The following is a 27,347-nucleotide window of genomic DNA, read 5'->3' as shown; positions in this document are numbered from 1 at the left end:
GCCGAAATAACTTTTTTTGACAAGTCTACGGACAACGGTGATCATGTTTCAGTATCGCGACAGCAATCCTCATCCAATCTGTGGTCAGCTCTCTTGAGTGACGGCAACCCACGGCTGTGCGCCCACGTATTCCATGCTTGTATTTAAAGGATAGTTTACCCTCAACGCTATCGGCGAACATTCGTTTGTCCGCTATCTGCTCACGCTTGAGCTATGCATCGCATGGCAAGTCCATACGCTGATTATCTTTTAATTTAATCCATTTTGAATCTTTAAGGAGGAAACTTTTCGTTTTCTTTCCCTCTTCTCTTTAATCTGCCTCCGTCGTGTAGCCTATAGTGAATTTATTCTTGTTAGCATCATTTTTTATGGAGGTCGACAAAACCAACGATTTGAATTAAAGTTGTTTATTTCACCCAGACACAACCTTATGAGGGCGAAAATAAACTCTTGGCGTTCGTTCTACAGAATTATTATCTAATTATGAGACACGTATGGAATTTACTCCACCAAAACTCTAACATGGATTGAAATTAAACGTGATTTGTAAGTGTTTGGAATGCGCTATCGAGACACGCAGAGTTGGACGTGATGGTGCGTGTTGCTTGCCACCATCATGAGCACCGGGACGACGTCTGTAGGCGAGCTTTCCTCCGAACAAGTGCAACAGCTCTACCTCTGTTCCCTGCTGCTGGGCCGCAAAAGGTGATTATGTCTGTAGGCGAGCTCTCCTCCGAACAAGTGCAACAGCTCTACCTCTGTTCCCTGCTGCTGGGCCGCAAAAGGTGATTATGACTAACACAGTTTGTGGTGGACGCGTGTAACATCGGGCACATTTTCCCGTCCATCATCACTCTTTGTTCAGTGATGTTAACTATGTTAATGTATTCGTTAAAAGAGTTTATCAGTGAAGAGTGCTAATAAGATGAACTTTATGTATCATGTTTACGAATTGAAATCTTCGTGGAGTGAACGGAAATTACGTTTGTGCTATGTTGTAACGTATTTTTATTACGAAAATTTGTTTGCTTGTTGAAGTTTGGCACCGTAAATAATTATATTGGGCAATTCGAGAGCGTTTTTTCCTTCATGTCGGGATTTAAATTTCTTTATTTATATTAATACTATTTTCTAAGCACTATAGTTATTAGCTAGATTTGGGATGACGCGATTTGAGATTCTCGAATATGAGATATTACGTATCTATCCCGAGCAGTGCTGGGTTGGTCTGCTTACATTCATAAGAAAATCCTGACAATATTTTTTGAGCAGTGAGACGAATTCTAAATACCAGATATGTTTGTTGATGAAAGACGACTGTCACGAATAAAGTCACATCTTAACAAGAAACTCACGAATAAAGTCACATCGTAACAAGAATATCGTGAATAAAGTCACATCGTAACAAGAATATCACGAATAAAGTCACATCGTAACAAGAAACTTACTGGATAAATTTACGTCCTGCCTGTGCATTTATTCCAGGTATCATTGGCGCGCGTATGTACGTGGACTCGCTTATGTAGCTGGTACACTAGGAAAATGAATAGGTAATATTATCCTAATAGTGACACTTGTTACATGTAGCACTGATATGCCCTGTTACCTGGCCTAACTGGGTCAGAATGAACATCACAAGGGCCAAAAAATGCATCGGTATTTGGACAAACTCTCCCTCATTTCTGTGAGTGAAGGAGTTGTTCATTAATCGTCCTATTTGTGTTCCGCTTCATTTGTCCTGCTTGGACTGAGTCAATACATTGCTTTAGCTTCCTAACAATGTTCCTGCCTCGCCCGTAACTCTAAGCAGCGCAGTGCAGTTGTTAAGTAAAGTTTCTTCATTTGTTGCTGTCGTTCGATGAGCTCAGACGTCTTTATGAGGCTGACATTGCCCAGAATTGTGTTCTCGGCCTCAAGTTTCGGAACTAAATGAAGCCATATCATTAATATTAACATTGTATTTTCTCATGTTTATTTTGTAAGGTGAACTTGGAGGAATGTTGTGGTTTGTTTTCTCGAGTTTTATCGTTTAGTTTTCAACCCGAATGGCATTACAAGTCAAATCTTTATTGCATTTCGAACATTGCCTGAATTGAAAACATGCCCTAATTTTATCATAGTAAATTTGCAGAATACTTTTCAATAAATGTTCCTTCCTCTTGCATCTAAAATGAAAGGTTTTTCCATGTTTCACAATGACGTACGATGAACTAAACTCCGTAAACATTTCTCTGTCAAGACGATTTCTACAGAGAAACATGAGATCATGACTCAGAAAATACTTCTCATTTATCGTGTTTTACGCAATTCGATTAAATTTCTGCATCAAATTTCCTTTTTGAGTTACCGACAAAAGAGCACAAAATTTATAAATTTACCCCAGCAATGTAGAGTGACTGAGACAACCACCACTTCCGAGCATGACTGAGTGACAATACACAACAAACTGGACTCTTCGAACACTCCCAGGGCACATTTCTTGTTGAACTACTGCACTATTTTGTTGACTGTCGCATTTGTATTCTATGCTACTCGTATTTTATTTATTCCTTGTTTCCTAGGCTGCTGATGCGTTCCTGATGCTCGTGAGCCCGTATGATAGCTGCTCATAGAAGCGTTTTTTGCCTATTTTCTCATTTATGAAAAAATGCACTATTGTGCTCGCCATGTCCGTCCGTCTGTCTGTCCGTCCGTGACTTCATGTTTTCGTCGACGAGAAAATGCGCTGTCTGTCACTCACTGCAGTGTGAGTACTGAGTTAAATATATATATATTTTTTTTTATATTTTTTTGCAGCCAGTCGGCTGCTGTTGCGGCTGGAGTTGAATATTTCCGTGAGCTGACGCTGCACCCCCGCGCGTGCCAAAGTAGCACTCAGGTTCTATCTTGGGATCGTTGTAAACAACAGCTTTAGTACTCAGTAAACACCAGCTCAGACTTCGAGTAAACTCTTCGTGCGACGCCTAATTGCTCTCACTGATCTTTTTTTCGTTGCTGTGTGCAGCGCGCATGAGGAGCGTGCTCTTATATGCGCATCGAGTAACGTTTCAGTTTGACTGTATGAAAAGCCGCACAAGAAACTTGTATAAAAGTTACTACTCCAACGGATTTTATTCCATTAAAAAATTTGTCAAGGGTGTTTTAGTGAAACTTGGATTCCTGTTACAGAATAACGAGGTTTTAAAAAATCAAATGATGGCTTCTCATCAATATATTTACTTCACAAATGTTCCATGAAATTGTTCCATGCATGTTCCAATTCACATGAAATTTGCTTCTATAAAAAACACTAATTTTAAGCTTTGAATCCATTTTACGCTTTGTATTACTAACAATCCGAATAAGTATTTGTTTAAAATTCGAGTCCGACTCAAGTGTTACATGGGTCAGGTTTTTGTTCCTTTTTCCGGGACTACATACCGGGACATGGACATTTATTCCGGGACATTTTCCGGGATTACAGTTGACCGTTCGCAGATGTTGAGACCACGGGTTATCTCGAACAGACCCCTCCACCTTCGAGAAGCAGATTACGGTCTTGCTCAAGGAGAAGTCGGAAGTGACCTCTTTCTGGTCGCGTGCCAATTTACTCGAGCCTCGATGATATCGTCCTCCCGATTGCCTTTTTATGGCCGCTTCCTCTACTGGAGATGTCGGCCGTTGATACTCGCCAGGGCCCATACTTTCAAAAAAAAGTTAAGAGATCGTAAGTTTATCAGCCAATCATTGACGGCCTTTCGAGCAAAATCCACCAATCGTAGACAAGAAAATAGAGCGTAAGTACTTACGTTCACTTAGCGAGTTTTGAAAGTATGGCCCCAGGTTCGATTATTCGAACCGGCCTAAAGGCGTGTATAAGTAGAAAAAATATAACTCAGTACTCACTGCAGTGAGTGACAGAGAGCGCATTTTCTCGTCGACGAAAACGTGAGGTCACGAACGGACGGACAGACAGACGGACATGACGAGCACAATAGTGTATTTTTTCCATAAATGAGAAAATGCGCTAAAAATGCGCCCTTGATGAAGTGCGTTCGACATCATCGACCATTATCTGTAAAATTTCACTATCGCGTGATGATTGATAAGGCATTTGCTGTTATTTTCTCGCATTTGCATTGTTTATTTTGTATTCGTATATAAGCGACAGTACCATAAATCAAAATTTTGTGTCACTTGTATTTTGGAAAGTGACTAAAATTATCGTTGATAAGCTCACATATTCAAAATCTAAATCTTTCATTGAATAATATATTTCATTTACCTATGAGCCCTTCATTCTACGAACTCTGTTGGATGAATAAAGTGATGTAATATGTTTGCGAAATAATAATTTAGAGCAATCGTCACTACATAAGTTGAGTTGAAAGTTTTCAGCAATAAGTTATTGCTGAAAATGTGATTTTTCTGAATTTTTTTTACTTTTTATTCTAATTCAAAAACATTTAACCACCGTAGTAGACCTTCTGATTGTTTTGCTTCTGTATGCAATAACTACTATGAACGTGCAATAGTAAATCTTCCAGTAAAGTGTAGCGAATCTGAATCAAATACTAAACATCATTAATCCCGTCAGAAGTTTCATGGAGTCGCCAGTCTCCCATTAAGTTGCCAGGCCACTTGCCATAAACAAACTGATTTATTCTCGTCTGACTGAAATTGTCCTGTCACCTCGCAGGCATCACTGGCACAATTGCATGATGAACTGTCATACTTGCATGATTATTATGTCCAACCTCCTGGCTTCGTGAGCGAGGGTAGGCAGCTGTGTTGCTATCACTCAGAAAAATACATGAGTTATATTGTCCCAATAGTGACACACTTCCTTGCCCGCAACACGAGCAGAGAGCGGACGTAGCACTGATACGCCCTGTTGCCGGACTAAACTGTGTCAGGATGACCCACACAAGGGCAAAAAGTGCATCGCTATTTAGACAAAGTCTCACTCATTTTNGTCACCTACTGTAAACACCAGCCTCAAATACCATTTTTGTTCCCCTAACATTGCCAACCTCCTACGCCAGCTCTATAGTACCATGTTAATGCCAGCCTTAAATACCATCTTTATTCCCAACCTCCTACACTAACTTAGGTCGTCGAACGACTGGTCATAACTCGTTTTTTATTAATAATAATAGCGGTTTCAGCGTTATTAGGCCGTAGGCCTGTCGCCGATTCTTAACATCGCAGAACATTCACAGCATTTTGCGGTCTCGAACTCGCAACTCACTGCTTCAATTCTGCTGTGCTTAACCGCCCGGCCTCCTTCCGATTCTGACCAGAAACTGGCGCACAGAGCTGGGATCGAACCCGCGCCTTTCTGCGCCAATCTTGGTACTCTGAACTTTAACCACTGGGCCACCCTGCTGTGGTACGGCAAATAATCGTGATTCATTTATTTGATCATTCATTGATCGAATATATTAGTTTTAGGTAAATACGGATTTGATTGAAGTTGATGGTATAATTCATCTTCGTTCCTTTTACAATTGCGTCTCATTCATATTAGGAATCTTCTTCATTTCACTCTATTTCACTCAGTTCATTACACCTCTCAGCTAATTTCTCCATGCCATTCGGTATAGCTCACCATTCAGCTGACTTTTTCCTCTAACTTTATCTTCATGATCACTACCAACAATTAATGTTTTTCCGTTCACAGTCTTAAATCTGCGGTGATGAGCCGGCTAGACGGTAGGACGGAAGTCCCATGCTAATAACCTCACAGATTGCGCTCAGGTTGCTGTTAAAATTGCACGAGCTATTGCAGCTTGCAACCCATTTAAAAAACATTGAAGTAGAAGTAGCTGAACTCGACACAGGGAAAGACAGTTATGAGAAAAGTATCTACAGAACGTGTACCGCTTGTTTGTCTGTAGAAATCTGTTATGAAAAACCTTTGCTTTCGTAAGAACTGCAGGTGAGTCCCTATATATGAGTATATTCGTTTCTGGTTTTCGCTTCCTACTATAGATAGTATCTCGTGTCGAATTAAATTTGCATTAGTGGACGAGTTTAGATATCATTGTTACCACCATTTCAATTTCTAAGTAGGTTTCGTCGGAAACATGCAAACAAAGTTAGCAGGTTTAATTGTAAAATTAAGCAAATAATTGAGCCAAATACTTTGGAAGTGATCGGGGAAATCGTTGAACCAGTACAAAAAATCTCTGCTCGGATCATACCTAACCCGCTGATTTTTCCGCCATATTCTTGAGCTGTAGTGCACGGAGTAATTTATATACAGCATTTCTGTCTTCTGTCGGTGGAGGTAGCATGAACCAAAGGAAACTATCATGAGATTTAGTGAAGGCATTGACATGACGCCTTGGGTGATCGCATTGAGATGCAACCCGCTGTGCGGCTGCTATAGAAGCTGCACCCGTGCAGAGGGGAGCAATACAAGCGTCTCTGTGTTCCCAGGATATTTGCTTAACTTCATCCCGTGATCGTAATCGTGCCTGAGCGGCTGCTTGCTCCCGTTTATTTTGTAACTTCATCCAGTGCTTGCGCTCGTGCCTGAACGTGTTGCTCGCTCCCTCTTATGCTCAGAATTTTATTATGATGTCCATTGATGCGCCTTGTGAGTCCTAGTACTTTTAACGATGTACATATTTCTACAGAGAATTTCTAAGAAAATACGAATAAGGAACGTGAATTTAAATTTCGTTCAATGACAAAGTGAATGTGTTTTGCTTTTGAAGATGGATGTGCATGAAGGTAAGAGTGCTGAATGTTGAATACATAATTTCCAAAGGGACCCATTGAAACCTGCCTGTCACTGGACTGCGTTGTCCGGGACCTGTGCGTCCCCTGCCTGTCACTGGACTGCGTTGTCCGGGACCTGCGCAAATATTTTTATGTCACGTTTCGGTTCCGCGGAATTAGATGTGTGTACTTCTCCACTGTTTATGTTTTGAATTTACTTGCTCTTATTACTCGTCTCAGACGTTAGTGGAAAACATTGAAGAGGTCTGAAACGTTTTCGTGCGGGAAAAGTTACTATTTCTATTTCACATACGTGACTTTTGTATGCAAGTTTCTAAGACTCCCTCCGCTACTGCAATTCCGAGCCGAGTTCCATTAAAATCAATTAAGAAACTTATTACCTAAATTGCAGCGAAAATTGTTGCATATTTTTCTTTTCTGTTGTCATGCCCTTGATGAAGTGATATGCTGGTATAGGTACTCGCAATTTACAGGATTTAGACTGCCATGGACACTGCATTTCCGAATCGATTTTAATGATATTATACACCTCCTGTTTATTCACATTCCGTAGTTATAGGATCATCGACCAAATTTCTTCATTTCAACATCGTCATGAACAAAAATTTCCCTGCCTGAACCTACTCCCGAGTCATCTTTCATGCCACTGTATGACTTAAAAAAACAGCAAGGAAACGACTAAGGCTGATTATGTTCATTCCAAACCATGAGGAAAATAATACGCATTTATTTTCCCTATTCCTTGGCAGATGGTGAGCTTCACAGGCTATAAAACTCTAAATAAATTGAACGCTAAAGTGCCAAACTGGCCTTTGTTTCGTCTTTTGAAAGTGTTTCATTCTCATTTTCTCCAGTTGCATCAAATTAGTGCGTGAAACTTTTCATTCTTTGAAAATTTTATAGCGTTTTCTTAAGTTGCCCAGATTGTTGAGATATTGCGTTCCTGCAATCCTTTCTTGCCATCATTTGGCGCCATCTAAAAGCCCTTAGAAAGTCTAGTGTTTTTACGTGAGAAATTCTCCCAATTTTCCACCGTAAAAAGTGTAAGGGATGAGGCTATGAGCATTCTCATTTCATATTCGCTGCTGAGCGGCGGGAAGAATTAGTGCCGCGGTTGCTGCGAGATTTTTCGAGGCTATCGTTTGTGGATGACTAATTTGCAGTTGTTGCTGCTTAATTTTTTTCGCGTTTTTCAAATAACGGAACTTGATAATTTTTCGTGAATCATGTACGATTATTGTTCTGGTGTTAATAGTATTTTAGAAAACCTAAAAAGCTTTAAAAATATATATATATCGGATTTCAGATGTTGATAAAGAATTATTTTAATTTAGAATGTAAATACAACTTGCCATTGAGCGGCACATTTCGTGGGCTGGGATTTCAAAACTACAAAAGCAATTAGCAATTGTGAGTTTCAACGATACAGAAAATTTTATATTGTACCTTCAAGATATCATAATATTTCATCTCATTCTCATCACAAACAACTATAATATAGTTGAGATGTTGTTGTCACGATGCCAGCTTGTATATACCAGATACCATCTCTCGGGCTCACTTATCCGACTTGCTGATTGAAACTAATGCCTCACCAGCACCTGGGCTGTCGTTGACAGACGAAGGTTTTTTTGCTTGTGCGGGTTCTCTCGCCCGGCAAATTACAGTTTTTTGCGCTGAGATTTTCCACGAAGATAGCCAAGGAAAGATGATCTGTCGGGATATGTTTATTATTTCATTTCTACCGGAGCTCTTACTGCTTCTGCGTGCCGAAACTTATATTGCTGTTGTGCGCTGACACTTTTACCGCTGTATTTAGTATCTACGCGTTTGCAGTTTGAAAGCGTGTGAAGAATTATAATGCCTATAATGCAGTTGCGTTGCAGACACTATACAACTGCTGTGTGCTGATTCCGGGGTTTGTAGCGCGCAGCAGACTCTAGTGCCGCTGCTGTGAGCAGACTCATGTGCAGCAGTGTGCAGAGGGTGCAGAGCGCCGCGCCCGCGGATCGATGTACGGCACTGCAGGTCTGCCGCGCTCGCCACAGCTGACGCCAGCGGCTCGACTTCACAGCGCGGTCACTTATATGTTGTTGCCGGTTAACCTTCTTGTCGTTCCATGCTCAATAATTTTGTTTTATTCTATTGTTTTATAATATTGTTTTCTTGTAATCAATAATTTTGTTATATACGATTGTTATCATAATATTTTTTTCTTGTAAAATGTTTAATCTTATTCAATCATGTGATGCCTCAATGCCCCATGTGTTATTCGTTATTTACTCAAGTTCGCCAAGTTTTCGCTACATTTGTATGCGTCATTTATCTCTGGATATCTGTTATGTTCTGATTGTATCTGTTTCTTTAGCTTCACTTGGATTGAATTACCAATAAATTTGAGTTTCACTCATAATTGTTCCCGGCGACAGGCGTTGATATTTGTCATTAATGCGCCGTGTTTTACATTGATGTATTCGCTCCGCTGTTTGTATAAATGCAATTTAAACGTACCATTATTGCTGCTTCTCATTACCGTTTCAAATTGCAGCTCTTTACTGCATCGTACCGCACAAATATCAGTAGATTTACAGGGAATTCGAAAGAAAGTGTAACAAAAATTATCAATACGAGTTTTTTCAGGTAGGTTTGGACGGTACGTCGAAGCTGCATCACTTGGCGGATCAAAGCGACCATGTTTATATTTTCTATAATAATATAATGTTATAATATATAATGTTTATATTTTCTATAAATATATATAGCGACCAGAATTATATTTTCTAAAATATATGTAAGTATGTTAAGCTCCCTCTTTCTTTTCACGGATGGCATCAGCTGAGCTGTAAATTTTTGACGGTTATTGCCATGTTTTCCTATTATGTAGCATATAATTTAGTAATCTCTATTTGTTGCATTGATAATAACGTTTGATGGAATCCGGATAAATATCTGCCTGTGGGTTGTGAATTATGTCTCGCCAACCCACACGTGGAAGAGTAATTGTACGATCGTCGATTCACTTTAAAGTAAAGTAAACATGTCTTGAAATGCAGCATTTCTCGAGCGCTGCGTTTCTTTCTCGGACCCCTTTTACCCTCATGCAAACTGAGCGCCCTAAACTGCGTGCTGCGCGTTGTTTATTGCCTACCGACTCGCCCTGTTAACCACGCATATAAATAACATGATATTTCCATTCATTGTAGTACAAAAATACCATCAGGATGCGCATATAAAATACATGCTATTTCCATTCATGGTAGTCCAAAAATACCATCAGGATGCTTCTGGAAAAAAAGGCAGTCAAACAGTTAGGTATGAAATTTCGGTGGTTACGAGGCCTTTTTTGCTCTCTAAGTATTAATTAGTGATTATAATTGTACGACTATCCCACTTGATCTGGATTCTTAACAAATAATCCTGGTAATCTTGGTTCTGGATTTTTAACATATAATCCGAAGATATTTTGTGACCATGTGACAACTTTACGTCCCATGGCTGTGATTTGTGGATTTTTTCTCTATAACAAATGGTTCGATGCCTTATGTTCCTTTGTTGTAGCTCTGAACGCTGCAGTGTCTGGCCAGGCTGGTGCCCCTCCTGTATACGATGTCTACATCTTTGGATGGATTTTTAGCGCATTTTCTCATTTATGGAAAAAAATGCACTCTTGTGCTCGTCATTTATTCAATTATATTCCGTGAGTTTTGCTGATACGCTAAAGCTTTTTTTTTTGTTTTGTTTATGGCTTTGCTCCTGATCCTCCAGAGGGTGAGTGGCCGAGGGTGTCTCTGATGCCTCATTAGCAGGCGCTCAACGGCCGTGTGTGGCCATTACAGCGTCTCTGCGTCTCTTTGTGACGTTTTTATTTGTCCTTCCCATTTACGTCTCCTCTAATAAAAACGTCACTGCTGCCCTCACTGATTAATTCTTATGTGATGCAAGTTCAAGAAAATTAGTCCACGGTAATAGGGGTTCAGATTGTAATATCGTAATGATTTTCATTCATTGTCGTCCGTCTATTATAGGTAAGAACTATGCATCGCTCCTACTCAGTAATAATAGCAACTTTGAAACCTACGCACCCGAATGATGGTAATTTGATCCTTTTCCCCAAAAATTGAATTATCAGATTTAGTCACCTGACGAGTTGTATGCATAAGTTGCCATGAATTCTCTACACGCGCTTCAAAGCTGACAGTTGTGCTAGCTAATTTATTTCTTATCGCATTTAGAACGCTGTAATGCATTCCGACTGCCTAGTTTATGCTTTAAGGGAAGACAGCAAGTGATATGTTATCTTAAAAATTTCATTGTTAAGAAAGGATGAATTCAAGATCAATCCCTGGGTGGGTTGATAATTTCTTATAGACTTGTCAAATATTTGCACGGGAACAATTCTGAATGTTGTCCTAGAAGTTCAGGCACTTGAGAGAAAATACTTTTAATGCAAAACGGGAGATGTTTGTTGAAAGGTGAAACAAACTATTTTGGCGAGAGAGAGAGCGTTAGTGGGATACGAGAGCGGGAAGAATTGTGCTGCAATCGCTCGTAAGTTAGGGGAACTTTGAAATCGCTAGAAAAGTTAAGCATTCTTGCTCTCTCTAGCTGATAGCAGCGAGCATGAAATTGAATGAATGCCTCTGAATTATCAAGAATAAACCTTCATAGACGAGTTTGATCGTTCTTTGTTTACAATTGTTTTAACGGAGAAGCTCTTGCATGAAGCGTCGCAGCTAATGGACGAGCATACCTTTTAACCCTCGCAGCGAAGTGGCCTCGGTGTGCGACAGATGTCAAAATATTTTCTGCCCTTGTAAACGTTGATTGAGGAGTCCTCTTGAAAAGCTCCAGTTCGGACGTGTTAGGTGTTTCGTGAATTCACTTGGAATTTCACAGCACAGAAAATGCATAGAAAATTCCCCTATATATTCTCTGAGGGAAATTTAGGGAGACCAGCTAAAAATTAGAGAACTCGTGTGTATACAACTTGCAGAGTAGATATTGCACCATGAATTTAAATCATCAACTGAAGTTACCGGAAATCTTTATATTTACAATTCTATAACACTAAAACTATAACGGCGCTTTCTGAGCAAGGTTTTAAGTTTGACAATAAACGGAGCACCGGATGTGGCAGCTGAAATTTTAGTATTAACTCAGAACAAACGACAAATAGTAGTAATAATACAAATAAAAATAATCATAAAGGGACAACAAAAATTTCCTTCTGAACTGTATCGCAAAATTCATCAAGTTTGATTTACAAAGATGGAGTATAATATATGTTTTAATGTTATTCTTGCATAGTGTTTGCGCAAGAAGCTACGATGTTCGTGCCGATTCTGTTGAAGTAGTATCTGTAGAAGGTTAAATTAGACTTAGAGCATCAATTTTTGAGACTTCGCTCTATCTTTAATGCTAATTTGTGCAGTTCTGACCGAGCAATGTAGGCTCCATTATTGGCCATGTATCTGGTTGTTAGTGTGCTGATCTTTAGAGTGAACTTCGTATTGGTGAGATGGGAGACGTTTAGTATGCGCAGTCACGACCTTAGGTCGCCTCAGCTTGTGGAGCGATGCGTCGCTCTCACTCGGGTAAACTTGCTCCAAATCGCTTCTCAAACTGCTGATGCTCTGGCGGCGCCCCACTCCAACACAGATATTAATAGCACCATGGTTGAAAAGGTTGACCCACGAGAAGTTCCGTTTTTCAGTTCAGCTTACTTGTTACGTCACGTAGATCGAGAAACGTAAACAAACCCGTCATTCCCATGACGGATTGGTTGACTGGTTTCATCGCATTTAGGTGATTGGTTAATGCCCGTGACGTCATTGAGATCAGTCGCGTCACAGGCGAACAACGAACTACATCCGCAAAAATGGGCTTCTGATGGGTCAACCTTATACTAGTTTAACCGAGAGTAGCGCTATCGCCAGAGAGGCGTAGGCTGGAAGCAGGTTGGGAACCTGATAGAAATTTCAGTTTTTGGTGTAAAACTATCGAAAATATTAGAAATTCGAGGAACTATGCTCCTTGAAAGTATTGTCAATTGAATTAGGATTGTGCAATTGACGCTCAATGCGAGTGAAGGGATAACATAGTTGATAATGCGCGATGGGGTTCTAGGACAGGAAAACACTAACATCCGTTGGCAGCTTTTTTCAACCGAGTCCGTGCAACAGCAAATGGCGCTCCACCCTCAAAGAATTCTTGGTACAAAAAAAAAACTTTAATAATTTTTATTATCTCTCTGTACGTAAGTACTTATATCATTAGTCTGCTTAAATCGCAAGTTCACAAGGAATTTAAAAGCAAAGAAAACGCCAAGAAAATTCACCATATCGATATTGAAAACGTTTCGGAGTCCAGCTCCATCATCAGTTCGACTAAACTTAGTTTAGTCGAACTGATGATGGAGCTGGACTCCGAAACGTTTTCAATATCGATATGGTGAATTTTCTTGGCGTTTTCTTTGCTTTTAAATTCTTTCTGTACGTGTGATATTCTGCAATGGACATGAAATGTGAAGCTGAAAATGTGCTTCGATCTTTGATTGAGTTTAAATAACGCTCAAGTCGACCGCCCGTTTGGTCCTCAGGCCCAGTCAAACAGCACACAATGAGTTAACTCGAGACTTCATCGAATACTTAATGAAATACTTAATTTATTGAAACTTCTCCTGCACTTCCTGCAACGTGATCACAACGCGTGGGGGAGGGGAAGGGAGGGGCTTGCGCTAATTAACAACAGACTTGCTCATTGTCACCGAAGCTCTTCTTGTAAATCTCAAAGCGAGAACTAATTCTTCATTTGTATGATTAGTGCGAAGATGCAAATCTCGATATGCTTCTGCAGAGACAGTTGAGAGAACTTGATTTTGAATTCATTTTTATGTCTGCAAATTGTAATTTATTGTGTAACATAAGTATAAAGAAAGAACCATGTAACTGAAATGTTTGTTACTATGATTAGTTTAAAGAAATGTTCGTTTTTTTTATTTAATTTTGTGATCATTTGCAGGGAGCAGCCCATCTTCTCCTGCAAGGCGCACGTTTTCCACATCGACCCCAAGACAAAGCGTTCGTGGATACCCGCCTCGTCCTCGGCCGTGTCCGTCTCCTTCTTTTACGACTCCACCAGACAGCTTTACAGGATCATCTCCGTGGAAGGCACCAAGGTTCGTACTCGACCCTTTCACGTGAATAATGTACACTGTACACATTTTCACACAACACATTTCACATGTACCATTTACATGTTCATGTAGTACAATAAACAATTAAGAGTGCAGTCTCTAATCTATAGTTAACAAATAAGAAATAAAATAAATTAGCAGCGTTAAGAATGCTTTGAAGTACGGTTTATTATGCAATACAGGCCTATGCTTGATGGGTCTATATGAAAAATTTAAGCGCGGTTTGCATTAAAAGTGCGGGTAAGGTACGATGATGTGGGTTGTGTGTGATCGCAGTCTGAGTTATGGTCACGGGCAGTGGCATTATTTTAATGCAAAGATTACGGCGTGGGACAATGTGTGTGCAAAAATACGTCGCCTTGTCGCAATTCGCGTGCAAAAAAAAAAGGGGTGGTGACAACTTATAGGCAAAGATTACGGCGTGCTGACATAATTTGTGTGTAACTATTTCGTCGTGGGACAGTGTTTGTGCAAAGATTACATTGTGGTGAATTCGTCTTCAAAAAAGGTGATTGTTCAGCGATGTATGTGCTGGAGTTTCAAGCTGCGCGATATGGCAGAAACTGTTGGTATTCTGCTCGCATGGCATAGTGAAGCAATCTTGCTATGATTCCTTGCACCACAACTTCAGTTCACTTTGCGTTTTGCCTCGAGATCCCTGTTCGCTGTTTCGTCTGAAGATCCCTGTTCGCTGTTTCGTCTGAAGATCCCTGTTCGCTATTTCGTCTGAAGATCCCTGTTCGCTATTTCGTCTGAAGATCCCTGTTCGCTATTTCGTCTGAAGATCCCTGCTCGCTGTTTCGCCTCGAGATCTCTGTTCGCTGTCTCGCCTGAAAATCCTGTTCGCTATTTTGCCTCGAGATCCCTGTTCGCTGTCTCGCCTGAAGATCCCTGTTCGCTGTCTCGCCTGAAAATCCTGTTCGCTGTTAGTACCGAAAAGACAAATCGCTCGCTTTAGAAAGAGTTTTGCACAGCAGGGAGGTTATTCAGGAGGAAGAGAGGGGCGGTCTCTCTTTGCTCGGAGCAAGAGAGGCGAGTTTCATTCGACAACCCGGAACTACGATCGAGGCATATTTTCCGGGGCTGGAGTTCTGAGTTCTGTGGAAATAAATTTCTCGCGAAGATTCTCATTCTGTTTCCTTGAAGAAGATTTTCATCGTTCATTTCGCTCTACTCCTCAATAAATTATGAGCAGAGTTCTTTTGAATAAAGAATACTTTGTGATGATCCGAACATTTTTGCTGAGAACTAAATACTTGAGCCACTGCATAATTTCATTACAGATAGCAATGCTACCATGTCGAAGACTAATGATGTCTAGTTAATTACACTCGACTTATTTGGGAACGATATGAAATTGTGATATTTTCATTTATGATGTTCATAATATTGCTGGGATTTGAGATTTGTTAAACGGCTGAAATCGGAACGGTGTTAGAGTTCGGGACTTTCGAATAGTTCATAATCCTCTATGTGCCGGTCAACTCGGGTCAGGTAAAAGATTATCCGAATAGTGTCTTGATTTACAAAATCGTCCTCTGTCGTATTTTCTGCGATCTTCGCTCAATCGTGTACAGAGGTTCGCTGGTGTCTTCAGAATCTTGTCATCAATTTTACACTTGTTGGTAGTTTTTAAAATCTCATCGGAACTATTTTTTCTTGCTAGTCGCGCCTAGCACGTCAACACTACTTTGACCACCAACTTGGTCTCACTCACAAGACACCCGACACGACACTGGCTTGAAGACCGCACGGCCACACAGGTGGCCCACTATAGTTCGGGACTGTACACTAAGGCTGGCTTCGCAGCATATACCCCACAACCCGCAAGCCAAGCCGAGCATCGTTTCTCTATTTTACCCTAAACTCGATGTGCTCAGTCTCCCCAAATATACCTACCGTAACCGCTAATTAGAATTCGTAATTCGAACTCTTTAATCATTTCTCTCACATCACTTGCGGAACCGAGGATTTAATGTTGATGCAATGCCATGTAGGAACTTGGATGTTTGTGTGTGTGGGCTTTCATTTTAATTTATTTTATTGAATGATGAATATTGTCGGACTTTACATCATTAGTATCGGTGTATGGAGGTATTGCTGTATTCAATGACAGACGTGTGTTATTTGTACTTATTTCCGGAGTCACTTGATAAAACAATAATTTATTAATTATTATCAAGTATTATTTATGGTGAAATGTCTCAATCAATTATAAGGGTTGGGGAAGTTATTCTACTCATGCAGGCGGTAATGAACAGCACCATCACCCCCAACATGATGTGTAGTGATGTTCTCATTATTAACCACCATGTACAGGCTGTCATCAACAGCACCATCACCCCCAACATGATGTGTAGTGATGTTCTCATTATTATCCACCATGTACAGGCTGTCATCAACAGCACCATCACCCCCAACATGATGTGTAGTGATGTTCTCATTATTAACCACCCTGTACAGGCTGTCATCAACAGCACCATCACCCCCAACATGATGTTCACGAAGACCTCGCAGAAGTTCGGTCAGTGGTCGGACATGCGCGCCAACACCGTCTACGGCCTCGGCTTCTCCACGGAAGGAGAGCTCAACAAAGTCAGTTGCTGCCTCGCTTACCGCTGCTATATACTTACGTGATATTACTCAGCTTCTAACTAATATTCTAATAATAACTAATATTCTAATACACGTAAGTATACTCGGCTTCTCCACGGAAGGAGAGCTCAACAAAGTCAGTTGCAGCCTCGGTTACCGCTGCTATATACTTACGGGATATTGGGCTTCTCTTGTGAACGAAATGAACCTACATTATAATATAATGTCCATAATCAGGGTTTTTACCGGTCATGGAAAATCTGGAAAAGTCATGGAATTTTGTTTTTAAATACCGGTACGAATCCTGAAAATATAAACCTCCATATAAACCTCCATGATAACAAATATCCTTGTCGGGGATATTATATTTTCTTCGGGGATGTCCTTCGCTGTGTGTCGGAAATTATTAGACAAATCTTGTTTAATTGAGGTCGTTTAATTTGAGAGGGGAAGATTGGTCTAATTTTCGTTATAAATAAGGTAAACTTGTTCGTGTTGAATATACGTGTCAATTAGATACTATGCAATCTTGTTTCTTCATAAAATAAATTCGATAAGAGAAAAAGAATGTGCAACCAAAGATTCACATCAGCAAACTTGACTACGGTGGATCGTCTTCTTAATATGTATTTTCTTGAAATAAAAATGCTCAGATTTGCATGTGCAACTTTACTAATTTGTTTTCCTGTTTGCAGTTTATAGAGAAATTTCAAGAAGTGAAAGAAGCGACGCGGACGGGCAAGAGTAACGGCACACTGGGCGGCAACACGTCGCTGCCTGGTGAGTGCTGTTCTTGTGCTACTCTTCTTGATTAATGAAATGTGATACGATAATTCAGTTGTGATAGGTATTGTTTTGTTTTTGAACCTGATAATTCAACTGTGATATTGTTATGCTTCTGAACCTGTTTAATGTGTTTACTCAGTGTTTGTGGCAAGATTTACAACGCATTGTTCTTACTTTCTATGCCTCGTTGATAGATGGTACTACGACTTGGCCCAACTTCGTGTCACTTTATGCGAAGAGTAAAATATTTATTTTTATTTAATTTTTATTAGCTTTCTTTATAATATTTTTCTTTATTTATTAATTTAATTTTGAGATCTGATATTCAATTTTTTAAATTTATTTTTGTTTCAAATTTATTTATTGGCAATTAATCATAGTTCAGTTGAAGGGATAGGCTAGTGAGTGTGGTGTGGCGTGCAGGTGGCGGGGGCGGCGTCGGGATGGCGGCGGCGGCGGTGGGGGGCGGCGGCCCCGCGTCAGCGTCAGCATCGCCGCTCACAGCACGCTCCAAACTCCAGCAGCCTGACGCCATGCTGGACGTCAGCATCATGAGTGCAGGTACGGGGTGCTGACGCCATGCTGGACGTCAGCATCATGAGTGCAGGTACGGGGTGCTGACGCCATGCTGGACGTCAGCATCATGAGTGCAGGTACGGGGTGCTGACGCCATGCTGATGCTGCGTTGTCGGTATACACCTGCACTACTTCATAGTTTATAACCTACTAAAGTAACCTTACTTTATAGTATATATACTACTAAATAACCTTACTTTATAGTATATATACTACTAAAGTAACATACTTTGTTCACTATCTCGGAAATTGATAATGAATGTTGACGCTTCATCCCCCGCATGCGCATGACGGTTGCCCTGACGCTGCTATTCTCGTGCACGCTCCGCATGAACGCATGCGTGGCGTATAGTTTCTGTTGTATGAATGCTTCAACTGCCTGTGTTGTTAGGATTTCTTTGATATTGATAATCTTAACTTATTTTAATAGATAATCTTTCTCCTACGGGGATTTTTCATTACGTGTATCAAATATAATTCAATACACTGTTTTGGTAGTAGATTTTCGTCTTGGTGATGTTGACGTAGACATTACATTTATTTCTTATCTCTAAAAGACGTAGTTTCATGATCGATGCATGTTGTTCACTTACAGCTTTTGAAGCTACGAAATAAAAACAAATTTCTTGCCGAAAATTAAAAGGGTCAAAAGGTGCATTAATTTCGATTTGAAAACGCCTTCCAATTATAAATTGCCTCGCGTAATTACCTATTGTAATTACTTCACGCCTACAATAATTTTTTATTTTCATTAATTTTGTGATGATTTCCTGGATTGTTGATTTGTAATTTAGTGCAGCGTTTTGTTCGGAATAGTTCGACATTTTTTATGCGTTCATTATTGGGCTTTCACGGCAGAATTGGATTTGCTGATCCAAAACTTGAAGAAATATCAACTGGCAAACGCAACATTTAGTTGTCGACCTTCTCACCTTAAACTGAACATTCCTACGCGGCAATCTTGCGGTGGTGTTCCTTGTTGTTCTGCTCGACAATCCTGCGATGGTGTTCCTTGTTGTTCTGCCCGACAATCTTGCGGTGGTGTTCCTTGTTGTTCTGCCCGACAATATTGCGGTGGTGTTCCTTGTTGTTCTGCTCGACAATCTTGCGGTGGTGTTCCTTGTTGTTCTGCCCGACAATCTTGCGGTGGTGTTCCTTGTTGTTCTGCCCGACAATCCTGCGGTGGTGTTCCTTGTTGTACTAAGAACATCGAACACACAACAGCGCTTCGAACACAGCAGGCAGTTCAGGCCTCACAGCAGCCCTTGCATGCGTCACGAGCTCAGAATTGCTTTCTTGATTCTCACGAACATTCAGACGAAACTGGAACTGCATCGAGACCTCGAATGTTGCTGCCAAGAACAACAAATCTAATGACGCGTTCTTTTGACTCAGCTATTCCATCTGCAGAAAATAAGAGTATTGCGAGCGACTGTAGAATTTCTCACGAGCGAATGTTGCTGCCAAGAACAACAAATCTAATGACACGTTCTTTTGACTCAGCTATTCCATCTGCACAAAATAAGAGTATTTCGAGCGACTGTAGAATTTCTCACGAGCGAATGTTGCTGCCAAGAACAACAAATCTAATGACGCGTTCTTTTGACTCGGCTATTCCATCTGCAGAAAATAAGAGTATTTCGAGCGACTGTACTATTTCTCACGAGTCGAGACTCGAGCGCAGTAGCGGCCCAGACATCGCACGGCTATACTCATCTGTTGGTGCCACTGAACTTTCATCCACGAATAACTCACCATTGTCAGAAAATTTCACTTGTTTTAATATGATTCCTAATGAACGAAACTTTGAAAAATCCTTGGAAAACAGCCTTAAAGAACACCAGCCTATGAGCAGGTCTCGTGATGAAGAAACATGGAGGTCTGTCAAGTGTAATGTTCTTCACAAACACGATGTTGGCGTGAAAAATTTCGACATATCCCACCCTCGAAATCACGTTTCAAGTACAGCGAATCTACAAGAGTTTGGCCACAATGCCAACCATAATAAAGCTAATTCTAGTGCAAACGATTCGAGAAGACAAAGAGCCGGCTACGAAAAAACGATTTCTAAAGAAAATTACGATTTCTCAGCCACAACGGCTGACCACCTCTACTGGAGCTACATACATCGCACTCACACATGGCCCCAGGCGTCCCGTGGCACCAGCGGTGCAGGCTTGTCACTTCATTCTTATATACCCGGCTTATTAATACAGCTTATATACTATCATATGGCTTATATATAATATAGCTAACATGGTTTATTATTGTTCCAAGACTGGCGTTAACGACAGCCATCTCGTCTTAACCACCCGCTGGAAAAAATATTACGTGAAAACCAAATTGCCCACTCGAATATATATTTATGTGAAAAGTGAATTTGTCCGTTCAATGGGTCGTCACATACACAATATTAGCTTGTCAAGTGAGTGCGCTGCATTGATGTGATACTGCAGCGGTAATTGAGTCATCTCAATACATTAACAGTGAGGTATCTTACTTATTAGTTAATGTGACGATAATGCTTTTCGGCTCATACTCTGATTATGATGTTCATTTCTTCGTAACAATTGAATGGTTTCGCCTTATTTTCTGTGGCTTGTGTAACTAAATTCCAGTGTTACATATCTGCTGACGATCTTTGTACTGGTAACCTGGTCGCATTATGCTGTCCATAAATTAATGAAGCAAGTGAAGCAAGAATATTTCTGGCAGATACTCTACCAATAACAGGTTGCGTTACCATAGATATATCTATATGACGGAATGGTGATGATGAAGCAAGTGAAGCAAGAATATATCTGGCAGATACTCTACCAATAACAGGTTGCGTTACCATAGATGTAGGTACGTACCTATATGACGGAATGGTGATGCTGTTTTTAAGCTGCCTGCCAGATTATTATCTATTCGTGCGTTGGCAGTGTTAAATATTTATACATTATAAAGCCAAAAGATAATATCTCGTCATCTATATTAGTATAGTTTAATCGTTTTCTGTGTTAGTTTGCTAATCCTATAAACTTCGTGATTTTCCGCCATTTAAGCGGATTATCAAAAGGCAATTCAGATTGCTTGGGATTGAGTTGCTTTCCAATTGTTTACCCCGGCGCAATTGTTTAATCTGGCGATATAAGCTTAATGTTGGATGGGGAAGCAAATACGATTGCATGGAGTGGCGTTTAAATTGTTAGTCCTGTGCCTTTACTTTCCAAACTCGCTAAGTGAACGTAAGTACTTACGCTCTAGTTTCTTGTCTATGATTGGTGGATTTTGCTTGAAAGGCCGTCAATGATTGGCTGATGAACTTACGATCTCTTAACTTTTTTTAAGGTGAATAATAGATTCAATAAATTTCTCATGTGCATCCTATCGTCTCGCCAGCCTTTGAAGCATGAAAATTTATTTTTAGAGTTGTGTTTTGTTTGCAAGGCCTGTCATTGTATCTTTTATTATATTCTTTCTTGTTGTGGACTCTGAATGGCCGCTGATAGTCCAGAGGGCGTTTTTAATTAAACTTCATCTATTTCTTTTTAAGTGGTAACTGTAGAGTTGTGTTTGATGTGATGTTGTCTAAAACGTTATGTATTACATCGTTATGTACATATGTATTGTAATGTAAAGAGTGCCATACACCAATGAGTTCCTTCCTTTGTACTTGATTATTCGAGGCGATCGAGGCTTCAGGCAGACTAGTATAGCGCTCACCCTCTTAGTTGACTCAACATTTACTTTACTCAGGGATGAGGGCCGCATAAAAGTTAATTTGAATATCTGAGAGCTGAATATCCTATTATATATTTTTGTGGCACGCGGTGTGCCAATGCCTCATTGCTTGGTGTGTCCATGTACTAACGTATTTATCAATTTAAAAACGTAAAATTAGGTAAATTAGTCAAGCAATTATGAGACACATGCAGATAGGGATTATATCTATCTAAGTCCGACCAATCACCGCTAGCGCACAGACATGTTAAAAGTACGAACTAGTGTACGAACGAGTTTTAATACTGAATACGTGAAGCATCGAACTATTCATGATTAGGTTAGTTTAACCGGGGGAGTTGTATCTTGATCGTTACGCTGTAAAGAAGCGCGAGGAATAAGGGTACGCACACAGTGGAAGCAGGTTAGCCCGCGCGGGCAACCTGCTTCAACCTGTCACAAGAATGAACATAGGATAATAATGTAAGTGTTCACAGTGAAAACCTGTACGAATAGGCTTCTGTATGCTATGGTTTCAACCTGCCACAAGAATGAACATAGGATAATAATGTAAGTGTTCACAGTGAAAACCTGTACGAATAGGCTTCTGTATTCTATGGTTTCAGGCACCAGCCTGAGCAGGTAACCAGCACGCTGGCAACCTGCTTTCACTGTGTGCGTACCCTAACATGGTTGCCTGCTTTCTTGGCCCTGACGACGGGTGTGCAGGTGTTGATCAGATGTCACTGCAGCAACAGCTGCTGCAACAACAGCAACAAGCAGCAAATAATGACAACAATAGGCACCAGCGACAACTGTCAGGCTCATCTTTAGTTGGACCGGCGGGCGTCGGGCAGCAGTCGCAGCAGCAGCAGCAGCAGCTGCAGGGTGGCATGAATCAAGGTAAAATGCCCGCAAATATGCACGATAATCTACGATTTGTTATCCATCTTTTTTCGCTTACACGGGAACTACTTTATAACGCTTGTATTTTCTCGTGATAGTACCTTTTTTCGCTTACAATGCAACTGCTTTATAAAGCTAGTATTATCTGCTGAAGATACATGCTTGCGCCTAGGAAACTGAAACTTGTTCATGATGAAAGCATTACAGCATAGTATATACGAGAGCATTATAGTAAACTATGTTCATTTTCGTAAATAATCGAACGACGATGATACGTTATAGTTTTTCGTTCGATTATAAAACGAATTGGTATCAACCGCTTCATATAGATGAAGTGACCGAGAAGTTTAGGGCCAACAGCTCTGTGTTTTTACAAGCCTCTTGAAGAAGTCACGTAAGTCGCTGTGTTATCTAACTACTTCCTGAGGGTTAATGTACAGCCTAAAGGTAATAATGAGACAACTTTGTAAATTCAGCGTAAAATTTATATCGGGAAGGGGGATTTTTTGTGCATTGAGTATAATCTATGTACGAAAATCAGCGCTAGCTAGCACATTTTCTTCACATTTGACGTAAGAAGCAGCCGGGTGCCATACATTATATAGAATTGTGCAGGCGTTTAGTGGCCAGTTTATTACTGCTTTCACTGAGCATTTTATCGGGCGCGTATCTTCGTCAAGGTTTGATGGAACTGTATAGGTGTTGTCATTCGAGTATAGGCTTTTCCTTAAAATAGGTGACTGATCGTGTATTTATCAGGCACACACAAACTATGATCTTGTTATTGAAAGCTCTGTTGAGTGATCAGCAAGCGGCACTGTGCAGCAGCTGTGTAACATTTCTCTTCTGTTTGACGGAATATTTTTGTATATGGAAGAAATTTTTTACCATCAATCAATGTATGCTATTGGTTAACAATTCTAAGCTGTTGTGGTTTTGTCGTTGTGAACTCATAAAGTTCAGGTCCCGATAGAATATGACAAATTGAACTAAGTTTTGACAAAATAACGAATAGCGAAGATTTTAGCAATTTTTGCGTTGGGTTAAACCCTATGTTGCGAATATTTTTGATTATCGCGTGCTATACGAGTTCTATCATTAGAATGGAATATGATGAATTATTCACATTGGCGAATTCAAAGACATGATATTTATTTATACGGAATTTTCAGTCTAATCAATGTGGATTCTAATTGTATGTTTCACGGAAAAGTTATCATTGCAGTGGTGCTCCGGAAGTTGACTTTAATCAGTTTCAGGTGAAGCGTCAACTTCTGAGAGGGTTGACTTACCAACAAAATTGCTTTAAAACGCGCAAAATTATTTAACACGCATACATTAATGCGTGTGTCGCGGCGACTTTTGAATTTCTGTCGATTTTTGAGTGACCATTTTTGCCAAACGTTTGCGTCGATTTTTAATTATGGTGATTTCCGATACTGCCAAATGTCGAGTTAACTGCTTGTCCAGAGGATACCTTGTGATTTATTGTATTCTATTCCATCATCATGTCGTTAAGTCAAGTTCGTTGTATGATGTGTTAGAACTAATTGAATGTTAAAAATGAGTTAAATGTGTCCTCGCCTGGAATGAATGTTAGGTGTGCCCTTGAGTATTATGTTATTGGTGTGTCGGAATATTGTACCTCACCCACTCACTTCCATCATGAGACCGCTGTATATTATGCCCACCTAAACAACGTAACACCTTATGCACTTGAGTGACCTTAGGGTACCCACACAGTTTGCCCGTGCGGGCAACCTGCTCCAACCTGCCACAAGAATGAACATAGGATAATAATGTAAGTGTTCACAGTGAAAACCTGTACGATTATGCCAGCGCCAGGCCTATTTATTTCAATTTCAGGCGCCAGCCTGAGCAGGTAACCAGCACGCTGGCAACCTGCTTTCACTGTGTGGGTACCCTTATTCTGGGTGTCTCGATATGATATGCTTTTTTTAGCCTTGGATGTGAACTTCATCTCCACACAAAATACTCTTGATTTGAACATTGTACATTTATGTATGTCAATCAAATTCATTCGAATATCGAGATTCACAGGATAATTTTTTTATAATCTATAACTCCTATTTTAGTGTGGAAAAAATATTTTTATACGACCATTAACCATTTTTTTAATTAAATCATCTTGCTCTATTAAATTAATTAAATTTAATCATCATGATATTATGTATGTTTTTATTAGGAGCGTATGATAGTTATATTTATGGACGTGCAGGTCTGCAAGGCAACGAAAGCCCTAAGCACAAGGGGACCGGGGGTGCGGGCGACAAAATATCACAAGGAGGCTCGGGGGGCGGCGCCCCTACAGTAGACTCGCACGTTCAGCTCAAGTATGAGAACGACAGACTCAAGCTCGCGCTCGCGCAGAGGTGAGACATAACATTGTATTAAATGCATGTTAACTGCAGTGCAATCTTGTGCTTATACTTTATAGTGGTGGTATTATTAGGCATGGAGAGGGTAAACAATTGTTTACCCTCTATGAGAACGACAGACTCAAGCTCGCGCTTGCGCAGAGGTGAGACATAACATTGCATTAAACGCATGTTAACTGCAGTGCAGTCTTGTGCTTATACATTATAGTGGCGGTATTATTAAGCATGGAGAGGGTAAACAATTGTTTACCTCTATTTAGGGGGTAAACAATATTCTAAACTCTATTGATCATGGAATCAACGAGTAAAATATTGAATTATTGATCATTGAGAGGGTAAACAATTGTTTACCTCTATTAAGATTTGAGAGGGTAAACAATATTCTAAACTTTATTGATCATGGAATCAACAAGTAAAATGTTGAATTATTGATCATTGAATCAACTAGTAAAAGGTTGATCGGTGCTAGTGAGTATAATTTTTTGTGTTGCTGAATTCATTCTTGGTTGTCTCAGCCTTCCAAACGTGAAATGGAAATGGATTTCGACAGGTTGTTCTACCTCCATTCGGACGCATTTTCGTTTGCACATTTGTTTAACCGATTTTTTAGCCTCCTTTTTCAATCGCTGTTCTGTGTGTGAGCAGCAATAACTCAAATTTGCCAATAGAGGATCGCTCAGTAAATTTTTTTAATACACTTCTACCTGTCCAACCGATCTGAAATTTTGCACACTTGCGTAAATTTGGAGACAATGCTCGAATCAAGTGACAGAATAAATAATCAAAATTTTTTTAATTTTTTCTGATTAATAAAGAGAAATTTTAAATACAATTTTTTTAATATATAAGAATAAAAGTAGAAATTCATTGTACATGTGTAACATCGGAGGCAATTGCCTCTTTTGAAGTGTTGTCTTTAAAAAGTAATTTTCAAACGCATATTTAATTCTCGTCTGATTGATTGTACGGCAGTTCGGCGAACGCCAAGAAGTGGGAGATCGAGCTGAACTCCCTGAAGACGACCAACGCTCGCCTCACATCCGCCCTGCAGGAGTCAACCGCCAACGTCGAGGAGTGGAAGAAGCAGCTCCAGACGTACAAGGAGGAGAACACGCGCATGAAGAACAGGATACTCGAGCTGGAGAGCGGCGGTGGACGGGGTTAGTAACGTCCACACTCTCTGCTTGTCCTCTGAACCTTTTTACAGAGCTGATATTCGGTGCAGAGCTGCTATTCAGTGCCTGCATGGGCACTAAGCGCTTATTTCAGTAGTGATTAACCTACCCGAACAAGGATCGTTATCACCGCTTACCCTTAGCACGTTGTCTTTGGGGTTACTCCTGTATGACTCATTTCGAGAACCCGGTTATTGTGGACGAAATTTTGAGTTATTTTACAATAAAGTAGGTCCGGTACACGGCCGCAGCAAAGCAAATTGCTCCAAGCAATTTTCTCTTAACTTTAAATTTGAAACAAAGTGTTAGGCCTGTCCCACGATGTACGGACATTGTCAACCGCTCCTAAATCATTGGCTGGTAGAACATTGAACTTGTTCATGGACATAAATGCTCTACGATTCGGTATATTTGTATTTTGTCAAGGCATAATTTGTTATTTTTTCACATTGTGCAGTTATTTGCGAGTCAGACGAGGCCGGGGAGATTAAACTCCTGCGCTCCAAAATCGCGAGCTTGGAGGGGGAGCTGTCGGCGCGCGAGAACACCGTAGACGACCTGAGGGCGCAGCTCATACGCTCCAGAGCTTCTGATGACCACAAGGAGAGGCTGCAGGTGGGTTACGCTTCTACAACCAGCGTGACTACTGTGAAGTATAATTCAGTTAAATAGCTTCCTTATTGCACTTGAGCCACTGCATAATTTCATCACTGAAGTCAATGCTATTATGTCGAAGACTAATAATGTCTAGTGAATTATACTTAGCTTATTCTGGAACGATATGAAATTTTGATATATTTTTTATCTTCATAATATTGCCCGTTGTGCTGAGACGAAATTTTTTCTTGTAATGCCTCATACTTGACCCCGAGTTTTGCTGTTTAGGTTCAAGGCTTTCTCTCCTTATACGGATCAGAGATAGAGAAGTAGGCTTGAATGTCCTGTAATAAAAAAAAAGTTGTTGGATGGCATTCCTTTCGTATTCTCGGGCGTGGTAGGTTACAAAGTGTAAAAATAAATACTGAGAGGGTTTAAGTCTTGAGTTAGACGCTTGTTCTAGCTGAGTAGTTTCTTATACACGAGTTACTGTGCAGCAAGCGCTGGAGGAGAACGAACAACTGCGTGTAGAGGCAGCACACACGCAGAGTCAGCTGGAGGTGGCGCTGGCGACGCAGGACACGCAGCGTAACGTGGTGGAGAGTGTGAACCAACAGCTGAGTGAGAGACTCAAAGACCTGCTGGCGCTGCACAACGAGCTCAACCACCTGCTTACTACATGAG

General features: G+C 40.4%; 1 protein-coding gene across 1 annotated transcript; it reads left to right on the top strand.

The window, feature by feature from the left end:
• The first annotated feature begins 691 nt into the window (after positions 1–691).
• Positions 692–27,346, top strand: LOC108664756 (homer protein homolog 2). Its single transcript, XM_047884020.1, has 10 exons — positions 692–785; positions 13,750–13,906; positions 16,388–16,519; positions 17,215–17,299; positions 17,729–17,866; positions 22,316–22,489; positions 24,732–24,885; positions 25,864–26,051; positions 26,524–26,681; positions 27,161–27,346. Exons 1-10 carry the CDS (start codon positions 712–714, stop codon positions 27,344–27,346), a joined length of 1,446 nt encoding a protein of 481 aa, XP_047739976.1. The 5' UTR covers positions 692–711.
• The last annotated feature ends 1 nt before the right edge of the window (position 27,347 follows it).

The sequence above is a fragment of the Hyalella azteca genome, unplaced genomic scaffold, assembly GCF_000764305.2.
Source record: "Hyalella azteca isolate HAZT.00-mixed unplaced genomic scaffold, Hazt_2.0.2 contig14296, whole genome shotgun sequence".
Lineage (NCBI taxonomy): Eukaryota > Metazoa > Arthropoda > Malacostraca > Amphipoda > Hyalellidae > Hyalella > Hyalella azteca.
Note: the sequence above shows the minus strand (reverse complement) of the source record. Positions and strands in the feature narration are given on the sequence as shown.

Bases quoted from the DNA above. Each gene is read 5' to 3' on its own strand.
- LOC108664756 (XM_047884020.1), top strand. From the start codon at position 712: ATGTCTGTAGGCGAGCTCTCCTCCGAACAAGTGCAACAGCTCTACCTC. The intron at 17,867-22,315 runs GTACGGGGTGCT...ACGGGTGTGCAG, and splicing joins CGTCAGCATCATGAGTGCAG to GTGTTGATCAGATGTCACTG. The intron at 26,052-26,523 runs GTTAGTAACGTC...CACATTGTGCAG, and splicing joins GGAGAGCGGCGGTGGACGGG to TTATTTGCGAGTCAGACGAG.